The 21038-nt window shown below is 42.0% G+C and overlaps 1 protein-coding gene across 1 annotated transcript; it reads left to right on the top strand.

Annotated features, from left to right (window-relative positions):
• The first annotated feature begins 2493 nt into the window (after positions 1 to 2493).
• DCUN1D1 (defective in cullin neddylation 1 domain containing 1) lies at positions 2494 to 20883 on the top strand. The gene is made up of 7 exons (XM_066325794.1): positions 2494 to 2609; positions 10528 to 10744; positions 11993 to 12161; positions 12650 to 12780; positions 16735 to 16817; positions 17056 to 17152; positions 18134 to 20883. The coding sequence occupies exons 1-7, from the start codon at positions 2607 to 2609 to the stop codon at positions 18211 to 18213; spliced, it is 780 nt and encodes a 259-aa protein (XP_066181891.1). The 5' UTR covers positions 2494 to 2606; the 3' UTR covers positions 18214 to 20883.
• The last annotated feature ends 155 nt before the right edge of the window (positions 20884 to 21038 follow it).

The raw sequence follows: 21038 nt of genomic DNA, 5'->3' as shown, positions 1-21038 counted from the left end.
TTTCCTGAGGTTCACATGAGAAGATAAATCATTGGCTCACACAACAAAACAAGGCAAGTGTGTCAGCCTTAAAATAAACTAAACAAGTCATCGTGTTACCCTGGTCATGGTGATGATGCTGCGTGCACATTGCACAATGCCATTTCCTTCTCCTCTGTGTGCCTGAGTGCACGTGTCACGTTCACAAGCAGCAGGGCTGGGTATCCCTGCTCTGACCTGGGGCTCCATCCTGCAGGGACATCTACAAAAGCCAACATGCAGCAAGCCCAATTCAGGTGACTTACACTTTTTGGGGGCCTCATGCTGCCTTCCCACTTTATAAAGCATCTGGTTTTGCTCAGAAATGATGAGGGTGAGATTCAGACAGCAGACACATTGTGCAGGTGCCCATCTCCATCTGCAGGCAGGCTCAAGCACGTGGATGTGGGAGGAACTGGGGCAATCTGGCTGTGTCCTGAGGTGTGTGCCTGCCTACTGCAGTGAGCTGTGTTTGGAAAAGTAACTCAGTCTCGTCAGACCACAGTGGCCAACAGCTCTGGGTAAGGTAACCTCAGATACAGAAATTCAGCCATATCCCCATGGAAGCTCTCTGGAAACCAAGACAGAACACTGCAGCTCCAACTCAAATCAGTAACGCTGCACTTACAGCTTAAATGGCAGCAGGAAGCCACTCCTTTTCTCAGGTACAGTTTCACCTTAGGAGTGATACTGAATTGGAAAAAAACCCACAAGAACTACCCTGCATGCTGTGAATAGCAGCAATATGCATTTCATTTTTTTTAATACATTTCATTATTGCATCACTGGATTATGATGTTATCTGCCCTGCTCAGAAGCAGTTATGTATAATTTTCCATCCAACAGGAATTCATAATGTAGAGCAATCTAGTAAGTTAGGGAGATCAAATTGCAAGCCAGTCAAAAAACTAAACACAAATAGTGTGCCCCTATACACTCAAAAAACCCACTAAGAGACCCTGCATTACAAGAAACCTGCAAGATCCACATGTATTAGAGAAAAACAAACCACTTAAAAATTCTTTCTCTCCTGAGGAATCTTCTGCATGCACAGCTCATCTCTTAGATTATTGTTACATGTCGCAGTAATTCTCCAGGTCTAAACTGTGTCTTCAGCTGGCAGGAGGGCTGTCACAGCACGTTACAGTGATGGCAATTAGCAACTCAATCAAAGAGATTTCCAGGTTTGGCTTTGCCTCCCCTGCCATGGTTACATGGACTGGGCTGATGTGCAGTGTTCGTGGCTGTTCACTGGCCAATTAGCATCCATCCCCTATTTCAAAATTATACTTTTTGGTAGGATTCAAGGTATCCAGGCAACTGCTGTCTCCAAGGATAGCTGAATTCAGCTATATTCCCATGTACTTGATATCAAGCTCTGGATTTTACTGTTTCATACCTCAGCAAAACTGGACACTTCACAGGACAGGCCTGATTTTCCTCACCAAATACAACCTAATTCCTCAAACTCTCTTCTAATCTTTGCTCTGATTTTCAGCAAAGTAAGCAAGAAACAATTCAGACCCTTTTCTATAAAAACACATGCATAAACTGTGGACATCCATGATGAGGAATGGCTTTTGGAAGTCTTAATTTCTCTGTGGTGTGTGCAATCATACCGGTTATATAATATAAATACAGTAGCTTACTTTAATAGCTCCAAGCTCAGCAGGAGATGAGAGAACAAGATCAGATCTCAAACCTTTGTCTTTCACAACAGCAGTTTGCCACCACTGTGAGTTTTATCAGCAAATATTCTGCTTCTCCAAACTCCCTCGGCTGCCAAAAGCCTGCAGTAGGTAGAGTAAGCTTTCCTGGGAAAAAACAACTGTCTGGGATAGTGGAACAAACCGTGATTTAACCACCGCAGCCCCTTTTGCTAGTACAGCTCTGCTACTGCAGGAAGAGCTACATCTGCCCACAGCTGCCCAAAGGGGAAGACAGCCTGGAGCAGGGAAATCCGGGAAATCTTACAGGTGTGCAAGTGCTCCTCTGTAAAGCTGCTGCCCCGAGACTTCACCTTCCCCAGGTCTCCGTGGCTGCTCAGCAATGATTCTGCCTCTTCTGCGAATCCAGCCTGGGAAGCCCGAGGGATTTCCCCATCTCGCCTTTTCCACGTCCAGGGCCCCGGGAACGGCGGCCATACGACCCTGGCGCTCACAACCGGGAGCTCCAAAAGTGTTTTTGCCTTTTTGATAGTGACGAAACAGGAACACTTAGGGGAGTTTTCCCCACCGAACAGCGCGTCTCGGGGTGAGGCGCCGCTGGGACCCCGCACCGCCGCCTGCGCTCCGCATCCGCTCCGAGCCCACCCCGTAACAGCCTCCAGGAGCCGGGGGGAACTCTCCCTTCCCTTCCCGTGCCCGCTCGGGCCGAGCCCCGGCCGGTGCCCGCAGCGCCCGGCGAGGCCCGCGGGCCGGGGCCGCCCCCCGTGAGGGCTCCCGGCTCCCCGCACTGCGCATGAGCGGGGGAAGGCGGCGGAAGGGCCCGTGAGGAGCCGGGAGCCGCCGCCGCCGGAGGAAGCGCCGCCGCCGCCGCCCTCAGTGTCCGCCCGAGCCGGGAGGGGAGAGGCCCGCACAGCCCCCACCATGGTGAGCGGCGGCCCGGGGCCCCTCCGGGCCCGGCACGGCGCCTCGGGGCCGGGCAGGGGCAGCGCGGCCTGGTCGTGGCGCGCTGGGTGTCCGGGAGCGGCCGAAGGGCCGGCGTCGGTGCTCCGCAGGCGGGCACGGTGTGCCGGCCCGGGGGCCGCTCGTCCTCCTGCCGGGAGCGGCGTGCGGGGCCGCGGGGCCGGGGCGGCTCCGGGCGGGGGCCTGAGCGGGCGCCGCCGGGATCCCGCCCAGGCCTCCGAGGCGCGGGGCGCCGGCAGGCCCGGCACGGCGGGAGGGGCTCCCTGCTCCTGGGCTGAGGCTTCGGGCACCGCCGGGACGGCGGCGGCGGCGGGGGCAGCGCTGTGCGGGCTGTGCCCTGCGCCTGCCCCGTGCCTGCAGCAGCGCCCGGAGCCACTGCCGGGGGCTGCCAGCAACCGGGGGCTGCTCCGAGCTTTTCCTCAGGGTTTCAGACGTCTCGGGGCCCGCTAAGTGCTGTCGGTTCTCGGGAGAACTTGGGGGTGTTGATGCGTCTCGAGCTGGGATTATGTTGGAGAATTTCTGGATAATTGTTCTAGGGTCTTGGTTGGTTCTATTCATAGAAGTGTTGTAAAGGAGGGCCTTGCAAAGGTCCTCCTGGTAAAGGTCTTGTAAAGGTTTGTTTTGCGTTTTCTTTGTAATACTGTCCTTTTAGCTGAGGATTTGCTCTGCACTCCCAAATCGACTGACTTTCTCCCTTGCTTCTTGTAGAGGGAAACTGCAGTGTTTAGAACAACATTTGCTGGTGTCGTTTGCCTGAACAAAAGAAAAATATGTTCCTTCAGTGTAATTAAGGGGGCCCTCATTGGTTTCTTGCACAGTGTCTTATGCACCAGAGGGAACAGTTTATAGTAGTACTTCCAGGCTTTCTCCGTATTCAAATGTTGTAACAGCTTTAGCTACTATACCTGTACAGTTTAAAGCAGTACTTTTCTGTAGCAGTGATACAGTCTTAGGAAGGCTGTGGGAGGGAGTCTTAAGATGTACTGGTGTATGCTTATTGGTATAAAGACATTCTATGCTTCTGTTAATACTATTCTGACAAGCAGTGTTAAAAACATATTAAAAAAATTACAACGTCACCTTTAATTGATGGAGTTACATTGGCATAAAAATTTGGTTAGCCAGCATTTAAATTAGTGGTGTGCAGACCTCTAATAAACCTGTCACTGTGTAACCAGTATAATTTTTAATTGAATAGTTTGATGTAGATCTTTGTGTTTTTTACGAGAGCTTAAGACTGAAGTCTGAGTAAAGTTCAGACCGTAAAGGTCTGTCTTATTGTAATTCTGCAGGTCTGGGACTGTCTCAAATAGTGCTTACACATTAATGTTACACAACATTTTATACGGACTTTTTTCCATAAAAATCATCTAGAGCTGTCTCACAGTATACCCACTGTAGGTAGGCAAAATAATTACACAGTTAATGAAATATATAGTTGATGTTTTGCATGTACGTGTATTATTGGGTGGCCATGAGATTAGAAATTTAAAATGAACAATACTATAGAAAGTGGCTTTATAACAGAAATAGTGAGGCCCATCATTTGGAGAATAACTTTTTTTGAGAAACAGCAGAGTTCTGTCCGCTTGGTCTTCCTGGAAACACTTAACTGAAGAACCAGCAGACATGTTCAGTGTAGCAGTTCTGTGCTGCTAGATTGGTATTTATCAGAGTGGAGGGAGTGTGTGAATACTCCAGTGATGGCCCCGAGCGGAGCTCTCAGGCCCTGTGCAAACAGCTGTGTTCCAGGTTGTGCTTGTTGACTCCAGCACCCAGGTGAAAGGATGACATAGACACTGAAGTGGGACTAAATGACAAGCCTGCAGCTTTTAGAAGTAGTAAATACAGGTATGGATGATTTCCAGTGCCTGGGTGTAGGTTTCTCTACCTGTACTTGGTATGTCAGAATCTGGTTAGGGGGATGGTAGGGAGACTTCACAGAGGTCTGAAGATGCCCATCCAGAAACATGAGATTCCATGTCCCATTTTTCTGCCCGTGTACACAACTGCTCTGGCTCATCCTCCCAGTGGCTGTGGCCAAGTGGCTTGTCCTGCACAGCAAATGCCATGGCTCAGGTTCCTGCAGCTGGGGCCTGGCTCCTTCCTGTCCATGCAGCACTGCCAGATAGAGCACTGCTGGCTCTGGTCTCACCAGTGTCCATATGGCCAGAGCCTTCAGGACACAGGTTTCCTGCCCTTGAACCATCTTTGTCCCAGATCTGGAAGGGACACCACGCTGCCAGTATTCCTTGGGCTGCTGAGAGCATCAGCCTCTCTTACCCACTCCTCACTTGAGCTGGCTGAGCAGTGCCTGTAGAAGAGCTGTCCTTCACCTTCCCTCTTACGGGATTTCTGCTTCCTCTCATCCTGGGGACGGTGGTGTGCCCATGAATCAAGGCACAGCAGTAAGCTGGTCCATTTTATTCTCAGCCATCTTCACTGCCTGTACAATTCTGAATGATTTAATGAATTTAGAACTGTATGTGGCAATCGAGGCAAGTGTGTGTTATCTACATCTTTACCCAGAGCCAAATGCTAGCCTTGTCTCTATTTCCATTGTCTATTATATTGTCCAGTTTGTGTTCTCTGAAAAATATTTCTGTGCTGATAAATACATAATTTCTTACTGCAAACCTCAGCTGACAGGAAGTTGTAAAATTTAATATTACAAGAATTCCGTGTCTGACTCTGTCTCCTGTAATGCTGGTGTACTTCATGGCATTGTTATGTGGTGTTTAACTCAACAGGCTATTCTGCAAGGCCAGCTGTTTATACGTGTAATCTGTGGTGCATGTGCCTGTCTGTAGCAGTTTGTTGATATTAAATATTTGAGGTTTGGTTGTCCCATAGTAAAACTTTAGATTCTTGGCATTACACTTTGGAAGGAGTAGTCAGAGTGCTAGACAAGATGGTGCATGATTTTGTTTCCTCTCCTAGCTTACCAGAGACGCCTTTGAACTAATACTTTAAATCACTTTTAACTAGAGCCATGAAAAAAAAATTCAAGAATATGAACTACTCTGAGAACAAGGTGTGAAATTTATTATGTAGCTCTTGATATTTTACTCATGTTTTATGGTGCCAATGCAAATATACAGTATGAATACAGCTTCTGCCCTAGCCCAGAGTTAAGAATTCTAAACAACTGGCTGCTTTATGTTGTCATTTTTAATTTGGAAAAGCCTTGATTTTTTTGTGTTTCCTTCACCTCTCAGGTTAGCATGAGTTACCATTATATCTACAGCAATCTGGATAGCTGTATGTTGACCTTCTGCCAGCTTGCAAATACTGAAAATATTTTATCCATTAAAACAACATTTTAGAGGGTAGAAAGCAACTTTAATTTTATGTTGTGATTTTTCCCTTGGATTTTATATCTCAACAGACTTTGTAAGTGTTTTTGTTCTGTTCCACTGCAGCCAAGTGATTTCACACCAGTTTGACACAGAAGCTTACGAATGTCCTGAGTTTCTTACTTTGTGTGCCCTCTCTTAGGGAAGCTGCTGTGGAAAACAAAATGTAGTTGAAGGACGTGTTTGTTTACATTATGCAGAAACTGTGGCTATTTACTTTCATTGTTTTTGTCTTCACCTTCGATTTTTTTAGGGTAGTATACCTGCTTACCATCACTCTTTGTGCATTGAGATGCAGTTCTGTGCATTTTTGTTGTAATTAACATTTTTCTTACTAAACAAAGAAAAATACTAACGATTTTGCCTTCTAAGCTTTAGGCATGTGTTTGTTGAATAGGAGCAGTAAAGCTGACATTTTTAGGTGTCTTGTGGTTCCTTTCATGGGTATGGTGGGATGACTGAGGAGCAGAGCTCCCTGGTGCCACACCAGGGGACAGAAGTGGCACTGGGCTGAGAGGGCTGCATGGCCTCTGGGATTGAGCTGATGTCACCGGGGTCCTTGGGAAGAGCAGGGATGCTTCCCTCAGCCACAGCTCTGGCTGGAGTCTGAATGCAGGCAGTGTAAAGGCCGAGACTTTGTGAAGGTTGGTACTATTTTAGAAAAGGCTTTTACCTGTCACATGCATGAGAACTTAACAGGCTTTTCTTTGAGTCCTGCCTGAAACAAAAGCACAGATGTCACATCGTTGGAATTCCTTTAGTTAGCAGTGAAACTAGCCGGAGTCTGACCATCCGTGTGAGTGGCTGGGAAGGGAAAGGTGCAGAGCAGTCGCTCACTGAGGAGACACTGGGTGAGCCTTCTTGGGAGCCACAAGGAAGTTTGGGCAGCAAAACTCATCGTGCCCTGCTTGTCTCGCTGGTGGCTGCACGGGACCTTTGAGCCAAGTCCAAGAGCAGGGCTCCAGCAGGGATCCTCAGCCCTGCAGTCCAGCAGTGTGGGACAAAGGTTGGTGCTGTTTCCCAGGAGCCTTGGCCAGGAGAATGGAGCCCTCATTTGGCTCTTAGCTGTCTATAAAATGTCAGTGACCAGTGCGCAGAACTTATCTTTGAATCTGGGGTGACTAAAAACAGTGCAGAAGATAAGGAAAGAAAAAATGGCTGTAGTCAGAGTTGGTAGAGAAGTTCTAGCATTTTCTGTTCCCAAGACCAGGAGTACCAAGTCCAAGTATTTTGTTTTTTATTTAGTTTTTCACTGAAGTATCTGATCAAGGCGAAGGTATTGAATTAGAATATTCAAATTTGGTTCTTCATGGTAAGAGGCAAATTTTCATTTTAAAATCAAAGTAATAGAATCAGATGTTAATTAGAATGAGTGTAGTTTTATGAATCTACACAATGTAGCTTTTGATTTGGAGAAATTTTTCTGTGTTTTAAAAGTGAGGTTATCTTTGTTATTATGAAATACTTACTATGAAAGGTAGCTTGGATACCACACAAACTTGATCAAAGGCTTGCAGAGCTGAATTTTTCCTTTTCCTCTTAACCCAAGAAATAAGGCTTCAAATTTATTTCATTTGCTTTCCATTGGTTTTCATTCGTATATTTAGGCAAGACACATATCTGTTAAATATAATTCTGTCTTCCTTTTTAGCCTATGTTAAAGTTGAGATATTTTAAGTGGCTTGTGTTGCATTACAGTGAGCACAATTTCAGTGTCAGTTATGTGTTGCCTGATGACTGTAGGATTAAAGGTTATGTGCTGCTCAGTATTGCACTTAAAACAATAACAGAGTATTAGTGCTCAGTGTCTAGAAATAGCCCTTAAAAGTGCAGAAGGTTTGGAACCTACTTGAAGTGTGGGTTTTAATGTGCTGGAAGAAGAGCTATAATAGGATAGTAAAAACTCAGCAGTAATTCCATCTCTTGCTGTCCTGGAGTAGGCCTGCAAAGGGTGTCCAGTCACTTAGGATGTGGAGTGTCGTGTCCACACTGGCAAGGTTCTGCAGAAGTATTCATCCAACACGAAGAAAGGGTTTTGGCACTTCTTCACTAAAAATAGACTCATGTTTGACCAGGAAAAATATGATTATCGAAGAAAAATATTATGGCTGAACAGGGTGATTTATTGCATCTTATACCTTATTGAATGCTGTACTGATTAGTATAATTAGCTGCTTGATTCTTTGCAATTTCGATCTGGTTTTAAAAAGGTTTTATGTTGTTACTATCACTTAGGGAGCCCCAAGCATGGGGAAATCTCATGTACATATGTAGAATTTAAATTTAATCATAAAAGGCATTTAAGCTGCAGGTTTTTGATTTAACAGATTGCGCTCTTCTTTTATGTGACAAGATGCAGAACACACCACCTTTTGTAGTCCTGGGCAGCCATGGTAAAGCCGATTTAAACCTGTTCCTTGACTTCTTGTGGGATGTCACTGCTTTTGCAGTTCATCCTCACAGGAGCAGGGCAGAACAAAGTCTCCCTAGGTTTTACAGAGTACTCGCTATTAAGTGGGCTATGCATACTTATGTGTACATGTTAAAAAAATCAAAATACTGAAGAGTAAAGGCACCAACTATGTAAAGAAAGAAAAAAAAGAAAAGCAAAGCTAAGGTAATTAAGTATGGTTGCCCTATAGTGCAGCTGAGTCTGTGGTGATGCAGCAGTCTGGCTGTGTGGAACTGATTAGAGGAAGCTGGTAATTGATAGAGAAAATTAAATTTGGGGTTGTTTCATCTTCATTTGGGATTTCATTCAGTCGTTTGCTTTCATATATCTGAATTTACAATACATTTTAACAAGCTGCAACTAAAAATCCATTAGTCACTTGTGGAAGTGGTTCGGCATGGCTTTGTCAGTGGGATTTCTGTGGAAGTGTGAGCTCAGTGGTGCAAGGTGCTGCATGTCTGCAGTGGAGCCAAGCACAGACAGATGGGGTCCACAGGAGCTGCTCTGGTGGCTTGGCCTTCACCTGGAACCACGTCTGAAAATCTCCGTTTCAGAACTGTGTTTGTAGCCAGAGATCCAGTGTGACACACTAGGTCAAGAGACTGAAATAAAGCAGGAACACATAATAGCGTTAAAAATGGTGTAGCCTAACTAATACCACTCTGTTTGAAGTCTGCAGTCTGAGCTAGAAGTTTGGCTTCGGTTGAGTGTTGTAGATAGAAGGTGGTTTTGGTTTGGGAGGATTATTTTTATTAAAGGACACTTAAGCTAAGGGTATTGTTCTGTTTAGTATGTTATGTGGGTATCAGTTTAAACCAAATATGATTCTCCTGTATTTTTTTCCAGTGGTGTAAGTCTGAAGCTGATAACTATTAGTAATGAAAGTGTTCACACTCGTTCTCATCAAGCCACAGAAAACTGATCCTGACTTTTAGGACAGATGAATTTGTGTTCTGAAGCATTAGTTCTTTTTTCTAGTGATAATGTGATTGAACACTAATTATGCTTTGGAATTAAGAGCTTGAGCACATACTGCTCCTAAATCACTCATTCTTTGGCTGAATTTTATCATGTCTTGGGATTTTTTTTTGCCCTTTTCTCCATATTCCCTGATAAGGAGCTGTTGAAATTACAGTTACAACAATGAACAGAATATACAGGTTTTGGTTAGAATACAAAGTAAACTAAAAATGAAATATTTGTGCCATGTAAGAAATCCAATCCTGACTTAAAATTTTGTCAGAACTTTATTTACCAAGTTATAACATTGGGAATCTTTGCTTTGACTGTATTGAGTGAACTGTAGAACTGAATTTGGGTGTAATGCAGGAGCTGTGATTGCTTTCTGCTGATGAGCAGTTAGTTTTGTGTAACTCATACCCTTGAAATCCTGAGTGTGCGTCTCCTCATCAGAAATATCCTTGGGAATCCTCTCTGCTAAGCAGTTTGTGTTCAGTTCTGGGCCAGAGCAGGGCAGGATGGCTGGGGCTGGGCAGGAGGCCGGGAATTCCAGAGCTCTCACCTTGGCTACTCACTCCCCTGCCTGCCTCAGGCACAATTACCTTTTTTTTCCCTTAGCTTCGATTGCTGCACCTGTGAAATGGAGACAATGCCTCCTCGCAGGAATGTTTTGCAAATCATGTAGGTGGAGCTGAGAACCTTCAAAGTGAAAAATCTCTTTTTTAAAGAAGAAGAAATCTTTAAGGTGTTTCAGTGTGTAGCTCCCTGAAATGGATGACCCAGCCTAGTCCCTTGCTGCCATCAAGAGGCACCTGAGGAGATCCCGTTCCAGGTGTGGCTCTGGTCCTGCAGGAGCTGGGACCAAAAGGACACCAGCCTGATGCTCAGTGGTGCTGAACTGTCCTGTGGCCTGCTCTGCCCCTCCTCTGGAGGAACTTGATCAAATAGTTTGATATCCTGACTGCTTGGGAAAATGATAAAGATGCTGATTTGAAAAACAGTAAGAGACTGGGTTTTATTTACTCGTGTTTTTTTTTTTGGTTTTTTTGTTTTTTTTTTTTTTTTTTTTTTGCCAGTAGACATTTCTAGTTACAGTATTGTCTGTTTTCATTAGAACAAGTTGAAATCATCGCAGAAGGATAAAGTGCGTCAGTTTATGGTCTTCACACAATCTAGTGAAAAGACAGCAGTGAGTTGTCTGTCTCAAAATGACTGGAAGTTAGATGTTGCAACAGACAACTTTTTCCAAAACCCTGAACTTTATATACGAGAGAGTGTTAAAGGATCACTGGACAGAAAGAAGTTAGAACAACTATATAACAGATACAAAGGTAAGTACCCTGAATTTTAAGGCTTATTTCCTACTTGTATAATTCTTATTTACAATGTATTGGTGATGATGTGCTCTTGTGCTGAGAAATCTTAACTGGCTCTTTCAGCTTGTGTTTTCTACACCAATAATACAAATCAAAAGGAAAATATAGGAAGGTTTCTGTTTCACAAGGATTATGTGCACTTACTGTTATGTGCCCTGAATGTATCTACGTTTGTAGGACATTAGGGTCTGAGCTGGAATTGTGTGTACAATGAATAATTGTAATGGTTAATGAGGATTTTAGGTAAGTCTCCTGGGGAAGGCATATCACACAGGACCTGATACTGACAAGGAGAAGGTTCCATACTAGGAGCGGGTTCTACCTTAGTTTTCATTCAGTTTGTTCTTACTATCAGGTAGTTACAAACAGATTGTAAAAGAAAACAAAGCCTCTGTATGTGTTACATAGCCAGCGTTCAACTGATAACCTGCCACTTAAAAGTGGACTCAGTAGGGCAGAACAAATCCTGTGTTTCAGCACTTAATCTAAAAATGAGTGCTCTGTTTTCTGTCAGTTTTCCTGTGTTTTATGTGTATAATCCAAATACCGTTTTTGTGAAGTCTGTGTTGGCTTGCATTAGTAGATCTTTGTTAGCACAGTTGAAATGTGAGCATCTCACTTCCAGACCAGATGTTGATTCCTTTGTGGAAAGAGGAGTGGGCCTGGCTGACTAAGGGGGCAGTGTAACTTCCCCCGGAGGTTTCTGTGTCCAGTCTCCTGCTGGAAACCTCCTGTGTGCCAGGAAAAGCCCAAATCTACTCTTGGGGTAGCCGTGGGTGGGCAGATTTGGGTGTTGGTACAGCCTGGAGATGAACCCTGCAGGAATGGCTTCCAATGGAACACAGCTCATCAGTCTGACCAAAGAGCCAGTAATGGAGTGTGCTGGGGGGAGAGAACCACTGTGCTCTGTAGGGAATGAGTCAGAAGATCCTGCATATTATTAGGCAGAAAACAAATGTTTGTGGTGCTTTTGTCTCTCAATGGAAATAACATGAGCTTCATTGTATGGGAGGCATTATTGCAGTAACTGCCTCAATTGTTAAAGCTTTGCCATTGGGAACACTCATTTAATTTTGTTTTTAAAATACTCTCTTAAAAGGGCTGATCCCAAAAATGACTTCTTGAAAATGTTTCCTTGTCTTAAATATACTTGTTGAACAAACCAGCTTTTTCAAATATCTTGTTTTTCTTGATGTCCCAAAGATCCTCAAGATGAAAACAAGATTGGTATAGATGGAATCCAGCAGTTCTGTGATGATTTAGCTCTTGACCCAGCCAGCATCACCGTGCTCATCATTGCGTGGAAATTCCGGGCTGCAACACAGTGTGAGTTCTCAAAGCTGGAGTTCATGGATGGAATGACTGAGCTGGGGTAAGTGCTCACTGGGTGCTGGATGGTGACAGTATGGTCCAGTGTCCTGTTTGGGGGAGTTCTCAGGCTTGGTGTCCTTTCTGAGATGTTCCAGAGCCCAGCATTGCTTGTCTGCCTCTGGAAAAATGCAGCCCTGCCTTGGCTGTGTGAGCAGTGTGTGGTGGTTGGCACAGAGCTGCTCTGGTAGGTAGAGCAGGCATGTTTGGCACACCTGGGGTTTCCCTGCCTTGTGAGAGTGCAGGAGTCTTTATCCCATTTTCCTAAAATTTTTGTGGACTGTAGAATCTGATATATCAGGTGTATGTGCAAATGCAATGTGAAAAAATAATAAATGAAATTCTTGTAGAGGTGCAGACTCATTAAAGGCTTCCTGAATTCTGTTTTGGTAATCATTTTGTACTCTACAAACAGTTTATAGATTTTTGTTTAACTCATGTTTTTGTGGCAAAATGAATAATAAATAAACAAACGTGCTTTTTAAAATGCAGATGTGACAGCATAGAAAAACTCAAGGCCCAGATTCCTAAAATGGAACAAGAATTAAAAGAGCCAGGAAGATTTAAGGATTTTTATCAATTTACTTTCAACTTTGCAAAGAACCCGGGACAGAAAGGTTTAGGTATGTAATTTAATTCATAAGCATTTGTTCATAAATACTGGAAATGACTAATTAAAGCAGTAGGTGAATGTATTATTGTGATCCAATGAAAGATAATCACCCTTGGGATAAAATACATCTCTGTGTTTTGAAAGATAGATGTCAGTTTAAGGTATTCAAATTGATTATTAATGAAGGCTACAGAATTTTGAGAGAGGGTTTAGTCTTTCACTCAGAGTGAGTGCAGTTCTCAGTAAGCACAGTGGATTATGGTCTTACATTAAAGACATAATTACACCACTTAAAATTTGCAGCACTGAACAGATTAATTGAATTTTTACTTTTAGAATAAATTGAAGCTATAAAACCATTTTCTGTGTAAGCACATTTGTACAGTCCCTTGTAACACCCAAAATGCTTGCAAATGTCTTAGCAGGGTGGAACTGGAATGGTTCAAATGGATTCCTGTGTTCTGGGCCTGCTGGTGCCTTCCCACAGAGATTTTTCCCCCTTACCTCACTGGAGGCTTTTTTGTCATTATTTCAGCGTTCACACGCTGAGTGTGGCTTTGGTTGGCGTAACAGGTGGAGTGGAAGAGTAACTTAGTAAAATAATTTCAGAACACCACAGTTTGGATGGAATTAAAGGAACAAACTGTAGCTCTGTCTATTCTAGACAACAAAAATGAGGGAATAAAAATTTCTTTTGAGCAGTGATGTTAAATAGGCAGAATATACATTCATTTCTCTACAGTGTGATTTGACTATTAGCCGTAACTAGCATTTCATGGTGCTGTAACTTCTTAAGTTAATTGTTCTGGTTTTGAGAAATAATAAAATATGGAAAGGCTGGTAGGTTCTTCCTGGGCAGCTCGTGCATTTGTTTTTTTCAGTAATGAAAATGCTCTAAACTGGCTGCCACTGACAGCTTTGCATTCCCAGGCTGGGTAAAGATGAGCTTTCTGCTTTAGTTTTATTGGCTTTTATGTACAGACCAAGTTTTGGCTTAAAATGAGTGTTGAAAAATACGTAAATAAGCAAAAGCTCTTTGTCCTTCTTTGACGTTTTGCTGTATCTTGTTTGTTGTTTTCAGTGGATTGTGAATTTCATTGTATCCAAAGGAGCTAAAAGTGCTGCTACACCATCTGAAAATACTTGTGCATGCTTGTAGTCATTTCTGAATCATGCAAAGAAATGAATAGGCTGATTTGTATTTCTTGTAGGAAGTCATAATAATTTTTTTTAGGCTGCTACAACAAGGAGAATGTGGACAGCAACTGAATTGTGGGATAAATTTCCCAGGAAAACTGATTCACTTGCTTTATTTCTCATTCATCATAAAGCTTTTTCATGTAGGTTAAGCTCTAGCAGTGGCAGACAAGTGCAGTTTTCTGAGATCCATGTAGCATATACATAGTGTAAGATAGGTTTTTAAACTGTTTTTGTTTTTAAATCTGGGTCTGGAAGTGATGTAGAACTGAGCTGGAAGTCTGGATGCTTACCAGCCCTTTTGGTGCTCATAAATACACAGTTCTAGGCATGAATTTAGAACAGGGCAGAATAATTCTGGAAACCCTGGAGCAAAAGAATACTGGGAGGAGTACAGTGCTGCAAAGTAAGTGCTGCTAGTTAGGCAATTAATTTTGGCGTGTCTAAATAACTGCTTGTAGGAACTTGCAAATTGATTTTAATGTATATTGGCCTCTAATCTTGCAAACATTGTGCAGTAGTTCAGGGGCAGTTCTGGAAATGCATTTCTTCTGCATAATTCCTTACTACTGTGTAAGTACTGTGGGTGTCTGAAAAGTTCTTGTGATATTTGCATCTCATTGGAGAATTCCCTGTAGCTGGTGTTCATCTCAAACACTATTTGCTTCTCTTGGATCTCTCTGGATAAAATTCAAAATGGAGGAGGTATTTTGAGACTCATATTTGATCCGGGAGGATTTCACTGAGCATTTCTCACACTTACAGACACCTAAAATTGTAACTTTACCTTCCAGTTTTGTTGTTTCATATAATTTCTTTTTGAAAATGTAGTTTGTCCCAAGGCATTATGTCGTCATGCTTTACATGTTTGGACTCATACAGTGAGTTTGAGGTTGCAGCATCCTGAGATTTGGCTTTTAACCGCCTTTGCTTAGCCACAGGAATTATCTCAAAATAGCATAAAAGTGTCAGAATGCAGAGTTTGTTTGTAGTGATTGTTTACAAACCACTGTAAAATGCAGTGATTTGATGACCTTGACTTTTTGTATGCACACCATTAATGCAGTGTAAGTAAATAAAACTTAGTTTTTAATCTGTTTCCTTGAGGAGCTGATCAGCTTCTTCTGGTTTGTATCTATTAATTTTTAGAAAGGCAGTAGTTTCAGTTGAAAGCTAAAATGCCTGTTTTTTATACCTGAATCTCCTGTTAAAGAGATTTTGAGCCTCTACATTCTTAAATGAGTTGCCATTTTCAGATATATTTTTATTTACTGAGAAGTAGTGACTTCGGTCTGATTTGTCTCTGCTTCTTGAGATTCAAACTTACACTTTTGTCTGAAACAAACCTCTTTGCAGCTGCTGGAAAATCCTTCACTAATTTTATTCTGTACTTTGGTCAGGAGGTATTATAATATGACTCTGCTGTTTGAGAACTTTTAATATCAGATGCTAAACAATTCAGAAACTCCCCATCAGCTTCTATTTACCCTCCAGCAATGCAGATTTCATACTTTGTTTTGTTTGCTGTTGGCTTAACCTCCAAGATCTACCTCCTGGGTTCCTTTAAATATTTGGGCATCCTGAAGGAAGGAAAGGAGTGGAGTTTTGCGTTATCAGTGTGAGTTTTTCTTTTTTTCCTGAGGTGTGCAGTTGATCCTGTGCCTTCTCCCTCAGCTTCCACATAGGGATTGTTTATAGAAGAAATTTGCTGGACTGCCAAATACATGAGAGCTTTTGTTACAAAGATACCACTTACCTAGCAGCCTTTTGGGGTCACTGTGTGAGATCCTGTGGCTGAGGATCCTGAATTTGGTAATTCCCAGTGAGTGGTGAGCGATTCCCTGGTGATTCCCGGCAGTGCAGGTGCCCCTGGGCAGAGCTGTGGGTTCCAAATGTCTTTTGTGTGCTCACAAGCTCCTGCCTGCCCCTCCTGGCACTCCCCAGGGAGAGGGAGCTGCCTCTGTCTTTCCCTCCATCCACACCAGCTGGGTTTTTGGGAGCTGCTCTCCAATGTGCCAGGTCAGGCTTCACTCATTCCAAACAAGCAGGAGGCTTTGAAAGAAAAAAAAACCAACCCAAACTCGAAAGCCAACCAACCACAAAAAACATTCAACAAACAAAAGGAAAAAAAAAATCCCAAACCAAAAGGGCCAAAAAACTACCCCAAGCCACCAACAGAAAAACCCCAAACAAAAGCAAAAACTCAACCCAAATAACACCACCAACAAATAAACCAACTATCTCCTGTCTAACTAAGGACACTGCTTTTATCAAAAGGAAATCTTGACTGCAGAAATGAGCACGTGATAAAAGCCTCTTTACAAAGGCAGCAGCTGTAACAAGGTTGTCCTGAAAATGAAATAATTAAAAGTTGGTTTTATCTTAATTGTATTTTATACATTAAAATAAAAAAGAAAGCCTCAGTACAGAATACTACCAATTTTCTTTTCAAGCCAATAGCATCTTTAACTGAAAATGTTTTGCTGACTTTTAACTGGAGTATTGTTAGATATCAAGAGGCATATGAAATGTTCTGGGGGGTTTTGGATATATTAAATATTAATATGGGCAATTTTCAGTTCTGTAACATATAAAATATGTGATACTTTATTTATGGTTGCCTTTTTGTAAAGGATCCATGAGTATATTTGCATTAGTTTAATCTTTTCACATTTATGGATATGTGGTTCAGCCTGGTGTTAGATACTTGTGGAGATGATATATTTGATATGTATATCTCTAAAAGTAATATATTTTAATATTACAGATTTAGAAATGGCCATTGCCTACTGGAATTTAGTACTTAATGGAAGATTTAAATTTCTAGACTTGTGGAACAAATTTTTGTTGGTAAGTTTAAACCTTTACATAATCTGGACTGCAGTATTTTCAGAACTTGGAAGATAAACATGTTTAAGTTATTGAGTAGATGAAATAGACTGTCTTGACCTAAATCCCAGATAATCATAGTGTGTACAAGAGAAATATGTTTTGGGGATGTAGGTATGTCTGAGACAGTAAAAATGAATGTATAATAGCGTTTTGATTTATTTTTATTTAAATATAAATTTTCCACCTCTCCAAACAGGAACATCATAAAAGATCAATTCCTAAGGATACTTGGAACCTTCTTCTAGACTTTAGTACAATGATAGCAGATGATATGTCCAACTATGATGAGGAAGGTAAAAATTGCCATTTTCTCTCATTAACTTCTAACTGTGTTTAATATTACATTTATTACTGTGTATCTGCTTTGGCCCAATCTCAAAACCAGCTCCAGTAGAGTATTACTGGTGAGCTGAAGTCCAGTTAGAGCTGCTTTAATGCACGTTGTAATCATCTGTTACTGATGTTTTAAAAAAGAAATGCTGAAGCTTTCATGGAATCCATTTTCTTTTTTTGCTCTTTCTAAGCTCAGACACAAATTCTTTTTTACTGAGACAACCCCAAATTCTTTCTTATTGAGACAAACGCTGCTATATGTCCATTTAAAACCCACAGATTGTTGGTGCAGTTCTTGGCATCTTCATCCAAGTAACTGATCCCTGTTTGTGCAGCTCTGTGTAGGGTCCTCTGGTTATTGCATTTCATAGCTGAGAATGTTTTTTAAGTCTGGCTGCTTCAGTTTATGCGAGGCTTGGACATGTTTTGACATAGAAGTGAAGCTGGCAGCACACAGGGGCTGCAGAACAGAACTCACTTCCTACCAAATGTGTTCCTTGTAAACTTTTGTATCGATCTTTCCTCTTCCCGTCCCTGTGCAGCCAAGAACAGCTGATTACCCTCAGCCCTTGGCAGCACATCAGTTCAGTGAGGGGGGAAACTAAACTTGTGATACCTCTGGAGCAGAGGGCAGCAGACTGCTCCAACTTCATTTACTGACTATGGACTGTCCTCAGTCCCTCGTCAGTTTTGAGTTAGGATTTTGGTCAGTTTTTTGGTTTTCTCTGGAAGATGACCCTTAAATGATGTGTATTAACTGGCTTTAAAGGAAGCAGAAATCTTTAATCTTAAATTTCAAGCAGGAAAATAAAATGATATTTTTTTGCTTCAAACTCTGCCTAGTTTAGTACTGGAAAGCAAATAGCTTGTCTGGGTATGATGCTTGTGAAAGAAAGCCTTGCTGAACCAAGTTCTTACATTCTGGTGTTTTCCTCTTTTAGGGGCATGGCCAGTTCTTATTGATGACTTTGTGGAATTTGCACGCCCTCAAATTGCTGGGACAAAAAGTACGACAGTGTAGCATTAAAGGACCCTTCTAGAGTGTACATAGTCTGTACAAATACCTGAAATGGAAAATTGCACAGTCAATTTCTGCTGGCTGGACTGAACTGAAGATCAATCCTCACAATATGGCTGAGGGTTGAGACAAACCTTTAAGGATACATCTTGGACCATATCATATTTCATTCTTCTACTGGTGGTTTGGGCTTTTCTTCTAGTCTGGACCACTCTTGCCCGTTAAAATTCCAACACTGTGGATTTCATCATGGATTTATTTTTTGTTGGTGGATCACCCTAGTTTTCATCTCCCATAAGTCCTAGAAGCTTTATAATTATTTTGAGGTTTCTGATTTCACATAAAGCACAACGCTGGTCATCATCAGACAACTGTTGTATGGCATCTGAATTATACAGATCAACATCAAAACAATTTTTAAAAGAATCCTTAAATACACACTTGGGGCTAGTTGCAAAGACTGTACTGATAGCACTGCAAGAGTGATATATTTAAGTGTACTGGGTCCGAGTTTTTTCTTTTCTGGAAAAGTGCAGGTGTGGTCTGCGTTTGAGTCCCTGGTCACAGCAGTGACAGGAGTGACCCAGGAGCCCCAGGGCTGTTGTTGGGGTCTCTGGTGCCTGGCTGAGGTTTGCTGGTGGCTCAGCTGCTCTGGGGACAGCTGGGGGACGACACAACTCGAGCACTCCCACCCCGTGGGCCGTGGCAGAGCCCGCAGTGGGCTGAGCTGTGTCCTCACAGAGCCCAGCGTGCTCGAGGTTACTCTGAGAAACCAGATTTCATTACAGTTTTGAAATGCTTACCTGTCTGTCAAAGAAAGGGTTTTCATTTCTGTGGAAATCAAACACTTGAATATACTGAATTTGTGTCTTAATTGTTCTGCTACACAATACAGTATTTTAAATTAAGATATGTGACTTTTATGGCTGAGGTGTGACAAAGCAAATGGCCCTGTTGTACAAGAAGCTGGTGAGGTTGATGTGAATCTGGGTTTTGAAACCATTATCCTGGTAAGTTAAATCTTCATAACATAAAGGTACTGCCATTATGGATGACACCCTTTTTTTAAATTATTTTGCCGAGTTTTCCTTAAATTGACATATCACTGTGGTTGCCAAATACAGAAATTAAGAGTAAAGCTTTCCCAAACAAGCAGAGATCAGATACAAACTACTACACTGGCTTTGGTTGTTTAAATTATTTTGTGGATCATCACTACTCTGTCTTACTGCATTTGACTAAATCGCTTCATTTGGATCAAAGCAGGTTTTATCAGATGCAGTTCTTTATTAATATAAGAGCTCTTTAGCTGCTTTTATGGTTTTTTACTTCTCACTGAGTTACTTGTGAAGGGATTTGATAAATCCTGCTCTGGAAAACAAGCTGGAAAGAACGAGCTCCAGGAGAGGAGACAGACCTTACTTACAAGTGACAAGGGGATTTCAGTCCACACTCTAAATAGTGCCCTGATAAGGCCAGAATTATTTCTGAGATGAGTCATTGGTACTTGCACTAGACTGCAGCATGATTTTATGCAGATGCTAAAAGTATTTTAGGGAAAAATTGATTATTGAACAGCTAAAATTTTATTTGTACTCTGTGCAGTTGACCTTAAGGCTGGCTCCCCTTACAGCAGTGCCCTTTTGGCAGATCCAGTTGTGCATTTATTCCAAAAATACAGTTCCTCAAAAACATTGCAGACTTTCTCCAGCTACTGGAATTGGCTATGCCAAAAACTGTGTGTTTTGCTGCCTTCAGTATTTCCTTTCTCAGTTTTGTGTAAATAAAAATGGGGACTTGAAATTATGGGGGTGGGTGGGGTGGAAAAAAAAAAAAAGCTCGACAAGGTTATCTCTGCGTGCTGTTTTCTGTCTTGAGGGTTTTGGTACTGTTTCAGATTGATTAGTTCAAGTATGCTGTGTTTGGAGAGGAGAACTGACTTGCTTTTCATCCCAATGCAGACTTGTCCCTCAAAAAAGTCTGGGATTGGGCAGTGGCAAAATGCCCGTGGTGTTTTAGAGACTCTTCCTTTTGAATGCAAGATCTTTCCAACAAAATAGTGTTGTCATCAGTTTGGTACTACATGCTTATAATTACTGTGTAATTATAAAGAAATACATAAAAACTTTGCCTAATTACGTTGCAGAAAAGGGTTATTTGTGCTATCATGGCATCTTAAAAAGTTTTTCAAAATGACTGAAGTTGAAACATTGATTTAACAGGGTGTTGTTCTAAGGACAAAATGCCTGGTTACTGGGAATATTTTGTACTGAAACGTGCTCAGATGTGGCCATGTGGTTTTTTTCCTTCATATATGTGTGGGGTTTTTTGTTTGTTTGGTTGTTTTTTTTTAAAGAATGCAGCCAGTTGCTTACTTGGATTGCTTTAATTCGTAAGTGCTTACGTCTTCAATTTGATGATCTCCCTGCAAATGGATCGATTTAATTTTGCCAAATGTCAAGGAAAAAAAAAATGAAGGCAAACATCAAGTTTGTAAATTGTTTTTATACATTAAAATATGTACAAAATTAGAAGTGCCCTGATATAAAACACTTAATCTTGAGATTATATTTAGTAAAATCCCATCATTTACATATCTCTGTAAGTTCAAAATGTAACTTCTTACAATCCCTCTCATTACCAACAGAGGCAATAAAGCTCCAGTGGAATTGCCATGACTGAGGTTTGTACTGCATTGTTTCAGTGTGTTATTTGTAAAACTTGTTCCTGGAATGTGCTTTTAGGGAGTGGGGAGGGAAAACCATGGAATATGTGTGTTCTGCATCAAATACTGTTCAGGGCAGGTCTTTTTTTGGGGGGGGAATCTG

The sequence above is a fragment of the Sylvia atricapilla genome, chromosome 10 (genome assembly GCF_009819655.1).
Source record: "Sylvia atricapilla isolate bSylAtr1 chromosome 10, bSylAtr1.pri, whole genome shotgun sequence".
Taxonomy (NCBI): Eukaryota; Metazoa; Chordata; class Aves; order Passeriformes; family Sylviidae; genus Sylvia; species Sylvia atricapilla.
This window is presented reverse-complemented; position numbering and strand designations above follow the sequence as displayed.

Coding starts and splice junctions, on each gene's coding strand:
- DCUN1D1 (XM_066325794.1), top strand. Junction 10,745..11,992: donor ACTATATAACAGATACAAAG/GTAAGTACCCTG, acceptor GATGTCCCAAAG/ATCCTCAAGATGAAAACAAG. Junction 16,818..17,055: donor TGTGGAACAAATTTTTGTTG/GTAAGTTTAAAC, acceptor CTCTCCAAACAG/GAACATCATAAAAGATCAAT.